This window comes from Mizuhopecten yessoensis, unplaced genomic scaffold (genome assembly GCF_002113885.1).
Source record: "Mizuhopecten yessoensis strain PY_sf001 unplaced genomic scaffold, ASM211388v2 scaffold8387, whole genome shotgun sequence".
NCBI classification, from domain to species: domain Eukaryota; kingdom Metazoa; phylum Mollusca; class Bivalvia; order Pectinida; family Pectinidae; genus Mizuhopecten; species Mizuhopecten yessoensis.
Genome location: NW_018407522.1, coordinates 189,662 through 203,574, shown reverse-complemented (window position 1 = coordinate 203,574; position 13,913 = coordinate 189,662). Strand labels below are relative to the sequence as shown.

At 38.6% G+C, this 13,913-nt stretch overlaps 1 protein-coding gene across 9 annotated transcripts in view; it reads right to left on the bottom strand.

The window, feature by feature from the left end:
- Nucleotides 1–13,913, bottom strand: part of LOC110455825 (cdc42-interacting protein 4 homolog) — a 54,857-nt gene that overhangs the window by 31,850 nt on the left and 9,094 nt on the right. For 6 of the 9 annotated variants that reach the window (XR_002463503.1, XM_021506215.1, XM_021506221.1 and 3 more), the window contains exons 6-11: nt 13,383–13,487; nt 12,962–12,991; nt 7,031–7,159; nt 5,430–5,576; nt 4,796–5,008; nt 1,492–1,506 (exon numbers count right to left, since the gene is read on the bottom strand). Coding sequence is in view for 8 of the 9 variants with exons in the window: in XM_021506215.1 (XP_021361890.1) it covers nt 1,492–1,506; nt 4,796–5,008; nt 5,430–5,576; nt 7,031–7,159; nt 12,962–12,991; nt 13,383–13,487 (639 nt within the window). In the remaining variant the exon portion in view is untranslated. The remainder of the gene's footprint in view (nt 1–1,491; nt 1,507–4,795; nt 5,009–5,429; nt 5,577–7,030; nt 7,160–12,961; nt 12,992–13,382; nt 13,488–13,913) is intronic. The other 3 variants (XM_021506216.1, XM_021506220.1, XM_021506219.1) reach the window with 2 other exon arrangements.

The window sequence follows — 13,913 nt, the reverse complement described above, 5'->3', positions numbered from 1 at the left end:
TATATACTTAATATCATGTTATCACTATTAACATCAATCTATATATATACTTAATATCATGTTATCACTATTAACATCAATCTATATATATACTTAATATCATGTTATCACTATAAATGTCAATCTATATATATACTTAATTAATAATATCATGTAATCACTATTAAAGTCAAACTTGGTTGGAATTGTAGTAACACCCTGAGGTTTCACTGGGACTATGGTGGACAATGGTGGACTATGGTGGAACCTCTTGGTTTCTGAATGCGACCATGATGGCTGGTTTTGGATGTCCATTTAGGACAATGCTGGAAAATCTTGGGACCTGACTTGAACCAAGGCAACACATCCTGGGGTCTGGCTGGGACCAAAGTGTAACTTCCTTGGGTCTGGCTGGGACCAAGGTAACACATCCTGGGGTCTGGCTGGGACCAAGGTGACACATCCTGGGGTCTGGCTGGGACCAAGGTGACACATCCTGGGGTCTGGCTGGGACCGAGGTGGCATCTACTGGTACCAGGCTGGGACCATGGTGGCTTGTCCTTGTGTTCGATGGAGACCATGGTGGCACATTCAGGGATACATCTGGGACTGTGATCTGTAGTCTAGCGGGGACCAATTCACAATGTGATATCCTGGGGTCTGGCTGGGACCAAGGTGGAAACATTCTGAAGTCTGGCTGGGACAAATGTGGCACATCCGGAGGCCTAGCTGGGACTTTGCTAGGATGTCTTTGACTCGTACGTTCTGATATTTTAGGATTCCTGATCCAACTACCTCGTCACACCATACCAAAAACTTACTACTCTAAGGGTTGAAATAAAATCCCAGATGTGGTACAAAATGAAGGATAGGGAAAATTACAGTGAAGGGGTAAGGTAAACTTTTCAATGTATTTTTTCTCAATAGTTTTTAAAGATCACTTTGACCAATTTTTTAAGAATAGGTTCCTTTCCATAAAAAAAATTCCAAGGCTGTATACATTTCATTTGATGTATCATCAATCCAGTTTTAATGATAATTAAAACCTGTAAAATGAAACCTACTCTCTCAACACTGTAACCTTGCTATTCAGCTTATCTGCAAAATGGAGAATAGAGAACACAGTCTTCTACCACAGTAGGGTTAAGGCTACATGCTACCTAACATACCTCCTTCATTACACCTGTGTGATACAATCATCTCCACAATTACAGTTTTGTTATCAGTGTATTATAATAATAATTTTCATATTACCTTAATACATATCTAAACACTTTTCAACATTTATCGTGCAGATCTCTTCGGCTAAGGACGTGAGGTAAGGTAGCATATATATCCTCAAGACAGATTTTCAAATAATGATACAAGTACTTGTTTATAGATTTTCCTATTATTTGTTTAGCAGAAAGCTGCTGGGGCTAGTGAGGTTGCAGTGTACAATGGGTAGGGGTCTAGCTAGGGTGTTAGTCTCCACAGACTCCCCATATCTACCACCACTAGGTGATCACTTACTTTTGTTACAGAGGTCTGCAAAAAAAAAAGCACCACAAAAACTACACAGCTAAATTCAGTCCCAGCTGATCAAACTTTTTGGTTATTTTTTCCCCATTTCCTGTGATGAAGTTGCGTCTAGCTTTTCTGCTTTTCGCATTTTTGGCATTTTCAGGGATGATGTTTAATTTTCTGCTATTCACATTTTTGTCATTTTTAGTCTCCAGGAAATCACTTGTAAACGTGAAATGTCCAGTTAAGTGCAAAACATAAGATTATCAAACAAACTACTACTGGTATATGGTCCTAAGACTAGATATTCAAAAACATCGTACATAATTGCATATTTGATAAATTTCAACATGGTCATATTTCACTTATTATTAGTCATAAAAATATCAGCAATCGTAGTCTTCTATCAATGCAAAACTATAAAAAAAAACATAAGTTCATACTTTTATAAATATTTCAAGCACATAAAGAAATATTTTACAAGATGTAATAATGAAATAAGTGACAACATAAGAAATGACTGAGGCTTAAATTACCGACATTAATGTAACACAACAACATCCAGGGAATCGGCTTACGTACTGACAACAACCAACCAGGAGACTGAAACTTTGATGATGAGCATACATGAACAGAATCATTTACCCTGACCACTTGAGTGATTCTCAATACACATCACCATTCATTGGTGTTCGGGACTGTCTGGTAGTACATGTACATGTACATAAAAGTATTTTTCTTTGACAATTTTAGGCTTGATCTTACCGAAATATGTTGCTATGTCAAAGAATTTGATTTTTATCTATTTTTTCATCCTTACATCTATCTGTTCATTATTATAAAAAATATTTTATATTTATATGTATTGATTATTCCACTTTGTTTTCTTTGTCATTTCCAATTATTGTTACACAATGTCATAATGTTTCATTTGCACCTCTCCCAGCTTTCGCATCTCAAGATATTTTGCATGATGAATATTTATGCAAAGATTTTCTGGTGCAGTTTTCAGCTTAATATGTGTGCATTCTATGCATTAACTCATTCACCCCTGAAATTTCATAATGAGCTACTCCAACCTTTGAATTGGAAGAGTTCAAATGTGTCTTTAGGGGTGAATGAGTTGAAACCGCTAGTCTAGATCTCGAAAACTAATTAATGTGACTTTACTGTGACTCTTTCATGATGCTAATGTCTTAGAATTTATCTATGTATCTATGGAGCATACAATGTTACCCTGCTATACCCAGTCAGAGACATGGACAACCCTGTCACCCAGTCAGAGACATGGACAACCCTGTTACCCAGTCAGAGACATGGACAACTCTGTTACCCAGTCAGAGATATGGACAACCCTGCTACCCAGTCAGAGACATAGACAACCCTGTTACCCAGTCAGAGACATAGACAACCCTGTTACCCAGTCAGAGACATGGACAACCCTGTTACCCAGTCAGAGACATGGACAACTCTGTTACCCAGTCAGAGACATGGACAACTCTGTTACCCAGTCAGAGACATGGACAACTCTGTTACCCAGTCAGAGACATGGACAACTCTGTTACCCAGTCAGAGACATGGACAACTCTGTTACCCAGTCAGAGACATGGACAACTCTGTTACCCAGTCAGAGACATGGACAACTCTGTTACCCAGTCAGAGACATGGACAACTCTGTTACCCAGTCAGAGACATGGACAACTCTGTTACCCAGTCAGAGACATGGACAACTCTGTTACCCAGTCAGAGACATGGACAACTCTGTTACCCAGTCAGAGACATGGACAACTCTGTTACCCAGTCAGAGACATGGACAACTCTGTTACCCAGTCAGAGACATGGACAACTCTGTTACCCAGTCAGAGACATGGACAACTCTGTTACCCAGTCAGAGACATGGACAACTCTGTTACCCAGTCAGAGACATGGACAACTCTGTTACCCAGTCAGAGACATGGACAACTCTGTTACCCAGTCAGAGACATGGACAACTCTGTTACCCAGTCAGAGACATGGACAACTCTGTTACCCAGTCAGAGACATGGACAACTCTGTTACCCAGTCAGAGACATGGACAACTCTGTTACCCAGTCAGAGACATGGACAACTCTGTTACCCAGTCAGAGACATGGACAACTCTGTTACCCAGTCAGAGACATGGACAACTCTGTTACCCAGTCAGAGACATGGACAACTCTGTTACCCAGTCAGAGACATGGACAACTCTGTTACCCAGTCAGAGACATGGACAACTCTGTTACCCAGTCAGAGACATGGACAACTCTGTTACCCAGTCAGAGACATGGACAACTCTGTTACCCAGTCAGAGACATGGACAACTCTGTTACCCAGTCAGAGACATGGACAACTCTGTTACCCAGTCAGAGACATGGACAACTCTGTTACCCAGTCAGAGACATGGACAACTCTGTTACCCAGTCAGAGACATGGACAACTCTGTTACCCAGTCAGAGACATGGACAACTCTGTTACCCAGTCAGAGACATGGACAACTCTGTTACCCAGTCAGAGACATGGACAACTCTGTTACCCAGTCAGAGACATGGACAACTCTGTTACCCAGTCAGAGACATGGACAACTCTGTTACCCAGTCAGAGACATGGACAACTCTGTTACCCAGTCAGAGACATGGACAACTCTGTTACCCAGTCAGAGACATGGACAACTCTGTTACCCAGTCAGAGATACTTGAATCAGGAATCATTATTTAACCAACGTCAATACTTCAGTTGTCTCAACAATTCATTATTGTGAATATTATTTAAGAAACTTAAGTGTCCAAACTCATGTGGTTCCAGATTTAGATCAGTTTAATTCTGAATTTGTGGTAAATGAAGATGAAAAAAACAACTCTCTGATAAAACAAATCCAGCTTCATTAGAAGTATTATGTGAAGAAGTAGCAAAGAAATTGCTGTCGAGTCATTATCATTAAGCGTGACACACAATCTGCTTGCTGAACTAAAGTCTAAACTAATTTAACTAAGAAAGCCTCGGGTACTAACTATATAGGCATGGTTAGCCAAGGTACTCACTCTCTAGTTCTAATTAACATCACCCAAGAAAAGTTACACAAGGCCAGATGTAGAATTCAGGAATAAGAGAAACAGTTTCATTTGTTTTCAGTTCTAATACATAGAAATCTGTCAAGTTTTGATCATCAAAGTTTTTCCGATTAAATTTTAATATTTAATGGTTTTTGAGAAACAAGACGATATGGAAAATAAAATATTTGATACAAAATAGAAAGAAACCATGGCAACACAAATAATCAATTTGTAAATGTGAATACCTTTGAACCGCTAAAAAGGTTCATGATGCCACCGCGTTTCGTTTTGTTTTTGGAGGTGCGCCCAGAGATGGTGTTGGACTTGGTGGTGCCGACAGGCGTATTGTGGTGGTTACTGTTGGACTCTGGGAACGGGCTACTGCTCAGATCGTCAAACGGAATGTCATCAGGCATGGGGAATCCGGACTTGTATTTGTCCACCACAAGTTTGGAATCCTGCAAGTCACAAAAGTTTATGTTTTAACTTTGATCGCAGAGTGTAACAGTATGGTGCGACATCTTTCAATGGCCAATGACCATGTTACTGCCTACAAGTCTAGGTACTGAGCCACCTTGTCTGTAAGTTATATAGGGCCGACTAAGATTTTAGGTCAGTCTCACATCTGACGGAGACTTTAGGTCATACATCAAATTATTCGGATACGCCACTCGTAAGCTTTTCTATATAGCTACAACATGCCAGAAACTTTTTTCATCACATGCAAAACAAAGCATTTGGTTGGTTTTTTTTAATATGATGGCCAATTTCCTAAAAGACGATTAATGGCACATTATTTACTGTGATTTTTATTGCTATAAATAGGCGATACATTTTAAAACTCAAAAGGAAATGAGAGAAAGGAAGCATAAATCTAACTTGTTTAGCATCGATAGAGGACGCAGCTTTCTCCATGCCGTCTATACACGTATTGATGATCGGTACCACGTTGCGCTCTATGCTTGAACATTGTTTAAAATACTCTTGCTGTCGATTGATCCGGTTCTCATCCATTGTTTGCAGTTGCTGAAATGAAGCAGTAAAACAATATTAGTTACATCTTATTACTGGGTGTACACCAACCATTTTTATCACACCTCAGACAAAATTGTCAAATTTCCTTAATTGAAAAACAACAGGTAACGTGGTGACCCCCAGTAAAATTTCTTAGGGGGAAAAATGGTCGCTTCCCGTCGATTTTCACTGTCGTTGTATGTTCAAAGTTGTATTATTAAATAAGGAGTCACATAAAAATCTGTTCAATGAATATTTTGGAGTAACCTCCCGCTATGCATGACATGGGGGACTATATTTGAAAGCGTCAACGATAATTTTTGTTGACAATAATAGCTCGTTTCACGGAAACAACTAAGAGAGAATCCATGCACAAAAGACTCAAAAGAGCAATAACCAGACAAAAAGTTGTTTAATAAATTGTTGTTGTTGACATTTGATAAATAATTAATTCTGTTTTAATATCTTAATACTTCATGAACATTATGATTGGTATTTGAACTGATAAAAAAGGTCCTCTGTGCAATAAATTTGCTATATGGTTTATTAGTGGGGAATTCTTAATTTATAAATTTAAATGTATACTAGATAAATACCTAGCCTCTAGGTATAGTGACCATAAAATCATAAATGGTAATATATATATATATACTCCAAGGTGTTAAACTAACTGATAATACTGTTTACATATATATAGATGGCTCATAGGGTTGATACCCAGACATATAAAATCCTGTGGTACTCTGAAGGAAGAACTTAAATTGTCAACCACTAACTTAACTCATTCACCCCTGAAGACTCATTTGAACTCTTCTAATTCAAAGGTTGGAATAGTTCACTATGAAATTTCAGGGGTGAATGAGTTAATTACCCTTTCACCCCTATGTAACTTTATTAAACCCTACCATGCATTGAACTGGGAGAGTCTATTATAGTCTACAGGGGTGAATGAGTTAGTAACCCTTTCACCCCTATGTAACTTTATTACACCCATTGAACTGGGAGAGTCTATTATAGTCTACAGGGGTGGATGAGTTAATAACCCTTTCACCCCTATGTAACTTCATTAAACCCATTGAACTGGGAGAGTCTATTATAGTCTACAGGGGTGGATGAGTTAATAACCCTTTCACCCCTATGTAACTTTATTAGACCCTACCATGCATTGAACTGGGAGAGTCTATTATAGACTACAGGGGTGAATGAGTTAATAACCCTTTAACCCCTATGTAACTTTATTAAACCCATTGAACTGGGAGAGTCCATTATAGTCTACAGGGGGGAATGAGTTAATAACCCTTTCACCCCTATGTAACTTTATTACACCCATTGAACTGGGAGAGTCTATTATAGTCTACAGTGGTGAATGAGTTAATAACCCTTTCACCCCTATGTAGCTTTATTAAACCCATTGAACTGGGAGAGTCCATTATAGTCTACAGGGGTGAATGAGTTAATATACTTACCTGAAAGACTTGTGGCATGAGTGCGCTGAAGTGGTCCCGTTGTTGTGTGTTGGTCTGCTGGAGCTGGGAGGCGTAATCGTTTTTACACTTCTCACACTGTTGACCTTTCAACATCATTTGGTTTCTATGCTGTAATTGAGAAAACATTTTTTAATAAAAATGCCAAAATTATATATTATTAATTTTGATTTTCTACACAAATCTACAAATGTACACACAAGTGCTTCCATTAGAAATCAGTTGTTTTGATTACATTTCATCACAGGAATAGAAACTCTTTAAATAGCAAGGTTGACCTTGGCCTCAAACATTTTCATCCTAAGTAATTATGTATGATGTGATCTTGTTGGTTTTTACCTGTTTGTGGTTATATATTGCAAAACATGCTTACAACAAAACTGAGGGCAGCTTTGAAATCACTTCCTACTTTAAAGCCAAAATATATAACATAAGACACGAAATAACCATTGAAAAACCATTCGTCGTCAAGGACCACAAACACAAACATGAGAGTTAGTGAGCTCAACAAGTGTTGTAGTGATAAACAACAGGTGTTTGTTGTAAACATGTATTACTGTAAACAACTACAATACATCTTATTGATTAATTAGTCTAGTAACCATTTCTCAGTCTAAAATTAATTGAAATATTATTTTCCTTGCAGTATCATTTTTATTGTTTACACATATTATAAAGTGATTTTGCAAATACAACATGACAATCAAATAACACTACAGATTTAGCAATCTCAAAATCACAAAGTCTACACTGTACCAAATTGCTCTTCAGCACATACATGTAAAATGACAGTATTATTTACAATCAATATGTGGCCTGACCTGTCTGATCACCAACAGGACCAGTATTCTTATTCAGAATAGAAATGTTTTCCGATGAATTATAGCTTTAATTTACATAGAAATGGAGGAAGCCAGACCAGGTCTGATTAAGATAGGCTCTCACAAAATAGATCTGGGCCCGGACCCGTATTCATGAAACCGTTCTCAGGCTCAAGCATGGATTTTGCGCTCAATCCTAAATTTTGTTCCGTTTATAAATCAATATTGAAATCTTACATTGCCAATGATTTGGGGAAAAAATTGAAATTGAAATTCTGATATCAATGTTTACATTTGATTTTTTGATTGTTTGACATGATCTAATTATAATTGAGTTACAAGAAATTTATAATATTACCAATATACTTATAATTACATCACTGATCAATGAAAAATGCTTAAAATAGCTACACCACTAACCAACATTAATCAATGCACAACAAATCAATTCCTTATCATTATAGACCTTTTCACCACCGTAGACCATAATGGACTCTTCCAGACGAATTCATGGTATAGTCAACTCAAGTTACATAGGGTTAAAAGGGTTAACTCAACAATTAATCAGAAATTAGATTTTTTTATTTATAAGATATTGTATACTTTTGTATATTATATACAGCATTCCTACTACAATGAACAGTAAAAGTAAACGTGGTGAACACTTAGCATCCGTTTTTCTTTATACAGAGAAATAGAGACTTCCGTGTACGGAGCGTTTTACGATATACAGACAAAAGATCACACGTTATAGCTCAAGGCAGTAAATATAGATACGAAATGAAGTAAAAAAGAGACTAGATAATATTTAGTAGATTTCACCATTATAAGCCCCAGCAACATGAAATGTCCTGATCGTGAAAGTGTCTAAAAATACTCTTGGGTAATTACAAAAGCATCTCCGTTCCATAGCAAGTTTCTGAAACGTCTAACAAAAATATTTGTCAAAGCCGAACTTGTTACAGGCATACCTACTAGATTAGACTTTGGACCATTGATATGGCCCTTTAAGTGTCTCTACTTTCTTAATAGAACAAGCTTGAGTGTAACCATCAAACCAAGCTTAATACATTTGTTTGGTGCTGTTCAGACTAGTGTAACCGTCAGACCAAGCTAAATACATTTGTTTGGTGCTGTTCAGACTAGTGTAACCTTCAGACCAAGCTAAATACATTTTTTTGGTGCTGTTCACACTAGTGTAACCGTCAGACCAAGCTAAATACATTTGTTTGGTGCTGTTCAGACTAGTGTAACCGTCAGACCAAGCTAAATACATTTGTTTGGTGCCGTTCAGACTAGTGTAACTGTCAGACCAAGCTTAATACATTTGTCTGATGCTGTTCAGACTAGATTGGCATATATTTTTGATATATCCTAACTTTCATATTTGAAATTAGCAAAATCAATGTGATGTCATTTTAAAGAAAGTGTGTACATTAAATTGTTGTCCCTTCACATCTGTGTAATGGCCCTCAAAACCTGGCACCCCTAAGCCTACATGAATCTGACACTTGGCTTCAGTAGCCATACTAGAGAAACAGTAAGGCAACACACATTTTTTCTTCGTTTCTAAGGCACTGCTGCATCTGATTTTATTTCCTGTTTTTAATCTCAGATTTATTGGGGGGGTTTTTTCCAAAGCAACCCCTATTCCATATTTTTTCTGTTTTCTGAAGTGTCTGCAATTTCTTTTTTGACAAATATTGATGCAGTTAAATCCATCATTGTACAAAAAAAATCTACAAAAACCCCGCTGATTATGATGATTTTGTCCAAATAACGAAGCAAACAATGCCCCTTTGTTGATATCAATCAGGGCAACTAACATTTCTCAAGTGATCAGTTTCTTAAGTGTTTGCAAATAAACTTACATCATTTAAAATCTGATATCTGCTTCTAATTCTTAAGCAGGTTGGTCAACGCTAGAGAACAAACACACCATCCATAAATAAAAAATAAAAAAATAAAAATTGAAATACTTTTCTCATATATATAAAAAAAAAATATAAAGATACAAAATACCTGCCTGTATCAAGATTTATAGGGGACCTAAAACCAGAAATTAACATGTTCCCAATTTTAAAACCGAAATAGTTCAAACAGTTTCAGAAAATGTAAGAAACCTAACTGAAGAAGAAGATATATATATATGCAATGTATATGGTACTCTTGCTGATATACTGCTGAGTAATGGTTATAAAGCTTACACATGTACTGGAGGCACTGGGTCAAGCTGTGTATAGTGTCCTACCCTTACACATGTACTGGAACCCCTGGGTCAAGCTGTGTATAGTGTCCTACCCTTACAGGCCAACTCATAACTATAGTGTCCTACACTTACAGGCCAACTCATAACTAAAGTGTCCTACCCTGCTTACAGGCCAACTCATAACTATAGTGGAACCACTGGGTCAAGCTGTGTATAGTGTCCTACCCTTACACATGTACTGGAGGCACTGGGTCAAGCTGTGTATAGTGTCCTACCCTTACAGGCCAACTCATAACTATAGTGTCCTACCCTTACAGGCCAACTCATAACTACAGTGTCCTACACTTACAGGCCAACTCATAACTATAGTGTCCTACCCTTACAGACTAACTCATAACTATAGTGTCCTACCCTTACAGGCCAACTCATAACTATAGTGTCCTACCCTTACAGGCCAACTCATAGCTATAGTGTCCTACCCTGCCTACAGGCCAACTCATAACTAAAGTGTCCTACCCTTACAGGCCAACTCATAACTATAGTGTCCTACCCTTACAGGCCAACTGATAACTATACTGTCCTACACTTACAGGCCATCTCATAACTATAGTGTCCTACCCTTACAGGCCAACTCATTACTAAAGTGTCCTACCCTTACAGGCCAACTCATAGCTATAGTGCCCTCCCCTGCCTACAGGCCAACTCATAACTAAAGTGTCCTACCCTTACAGGCCACCTCATAACTATAGTGTCCTACCCTTACAGGACAACTCATAACTACAGTGTCTTACCCTTACAGGCCATCTCATACCTATAGTGTCCTACCCTTACAGGCCAACTCATAACTAAAGTGTCCTCCCCTGCTTACAGGCCAACTCATAACTATATTGTCCTACCCTTACAGGCCAACTCATAACAATAGTGTCCTACCCTTACAGGCCAACTCATAACTACAGTGTCTTACCCTTACAGGCCATCTCATAACTATAGTGTCTTACCCTTACAGGCCAACACATAACTATAGTGTCTTACCCTGCTTACAGGCCAACTCATAATTATAGTGTCCTACCCTTACAGGCCAACTCATAACTATTGTGTCCTACCCTTACAGGCCAACCCATAACTATAGTGTCTTACCCTGCTTACAGGCCACCTCATAACTATAGTGTCTTACCCTAACAGGCCAACACATAACTATAGTGTCCTACCCTTCCAGGCCAACTCATAACTATAGTGGCCTACCCTGCTTACAGGCCAACTAATAACTATAGTGTCCTCCCCTTACAGGCCAACTCATAACTACAGTGTCTTACCCTTACAGGCCATCTCATAACTATAATGTACTACCCTTACAGGCCAACTCATAGCTATAGTGTCCTACCCTGCCTACAGGCCAACTCATAACTATAGTGTCTTGCCCTTACAGGCCAACACATAACTATAGTGTCTTTCCCTGCTTACAGGCCAACTCATATCTATAGTGTCTTACCCTGCTTACAGCCCAACTCATAACTATAGTGTCCTTCCCTGCTTACAGGCCAACTCATAATTATAGTGTCCTACCCTTACAGGCCAACTCCTAACTATAGTGTCCTACCCTGCTAACAGGCCATCTCATAACAATAGTGTCCTACCCTGCTTACAGGACAACTCATAACTATAGTGTCCTCCCCTGCTTACAGGCCAACTCATAAATATAGTGTCCTACCCTTACAGGCAAACTCATAACTATAGTGTCTTACCCAGCTTACAGGCCAACTCCTAACTATAGTGTCCTACCCTGCTTACCGGCCAACTCATAACAATAGTGTCCTACCCTGCTAACAGGCCAACTCATAACTATAGCTTGTGTCCTACCCTGCTTACAGGCCACCTCATAACTATAGTGTCCTACCCTTACAGGCCAACTCATAACTATTGTGTCCTACCCTTACATGCCAACTCATAACTATAGTGTCCTACCCTGCTTACAGGCCAACTCATAACTATAGTGTCCTACCCTGCTTACAGGCCATCTCATAACAATAGTGTCCTACCCTGCTAACAGGCCATCTCATAACAATAGTGTCCTACCCTGCTTACAGGCCAACTCATAACAATAGTGTCCTACCCTGCTTACAGGCCATCTCATAACAATAGTGTCCTACCCTGCTTACAGGCCAACACATAACTATAGTGTCCTACCCTTACAGGCCAACTCATAACTAGAGTGTCCTACCCTTACAGGCCAACTCATAACTATAGTGTCCTACCCATACAGGCGAACTCATAACTATAGTGTCCTACCCTGCTTACAGGCCAACTCATAACTATAGTGTCCTACCCTGCTTACAGGCCAACTCATAACTATAGTGTCTTACCCTGCTTACAGGCCAACTCATAACTATAGTGTCCTTCCCTTACAGGCCAACTCATAACCATAGTGTCCTACCCTTACAGGCCAACTCATAACTATAGTGTCCTACCCTTACAGGCCATCTCATAACAATAGTGTCCCACTCTACTATAAATAGAGATTTTTCAGCTGGGTAAAGAATGCCATTTTGAAGAAAAGCTTTTTTATGGGCACCAAAAAATGATTTTATTCTCTAACTATTGACATTTATGTTGTGTAGTATACACTTTTGACAAAACTGTCACTATCCTTCCAATTATAGATACTGAAAACTTAACTTAAGAATAAGAAGTGACTTTAAATGGTTCATCGCGGACCTCTGGTTTACATGAATAAACAAGTACATGACGAAAATCTCCTTCTGGCCCCTTCACCCAACTCCTCAGTGTAACACCCTAGATATTGGTCTTGTCGACCGAAATGCCTGCATTATTTGGATTAAAATGGGGACAAGTTGCCTGCATTATTTAGGACAAAAGTTTACGTACCGCCTCAAGATACTGTTTATATTTCGCTTGCTGAAAAACCAAAATCTCACATTTGAAAAAATACTGTCTTTCTTCTGTCATGTGACCTAGCTATATATAGTCACTGTGTAAAACACATACCGACTCAATCTACGATTACACTATGTATCACAATGACCAAATTTTGAAATCAGAGTAAGTCTCACTTAGTTTTCTACTTTATTAACAGTTTTCTCATATTAATGACTTTCTTATAGATATCGAGAGAGATAATGCCTGATATGACTGAAACAATAGTGCGTTGTTAGTCGTTAGACCATTACATTGTTATTTGATCATGTCGTTGGATTATTATGACAATATAACTGTGACTTTATTATCATTAATGTTGATTTGTTGCACATTTTTAATCTGATCTTCACCATATGGTCTCCCTACCCACCTTTTCCACCTCGGCACGAGATAGGTTGATGTCTGCGTCGGCCTTGCGATATGCCTCCAGCGCTTTTTCTGATTCTTTAAAGGACTTTTCATATTGTCTTCTACTCTGTTGACAAAAATGAACAAAAAGCTATAATTTCCGGTTCAGTCTTTAATATCTAACACGCAGACATTCATTAACCCTTCCACCACTGGTACTGTAGACCATACTAGACTTATCCTAGGGGTGAAAGGGTTAATCAAATATCTATATGTTGACCTATATTGCCTGTAAATAGATTCATTGATAACAAGAGGGCCGCTGTGGCCAAGTGGTTAAGGCGTCTGACATTCTGTTATCACTAGCCCTCCACCATGGAGTCACATATTCGATGCCTACATGGAGCAGTCGCCAGGTACTGGCCGTAGGTTGGTGGTTTTTCTCCGGGAACTCTGGCTTTCCTCCACCACCAAAACCTGGCACGTCCTTAAATGACCAAAGCTGTTAATAGGACGCAAAACAAAAACAAACCAAATCATTGCTAACAAACAC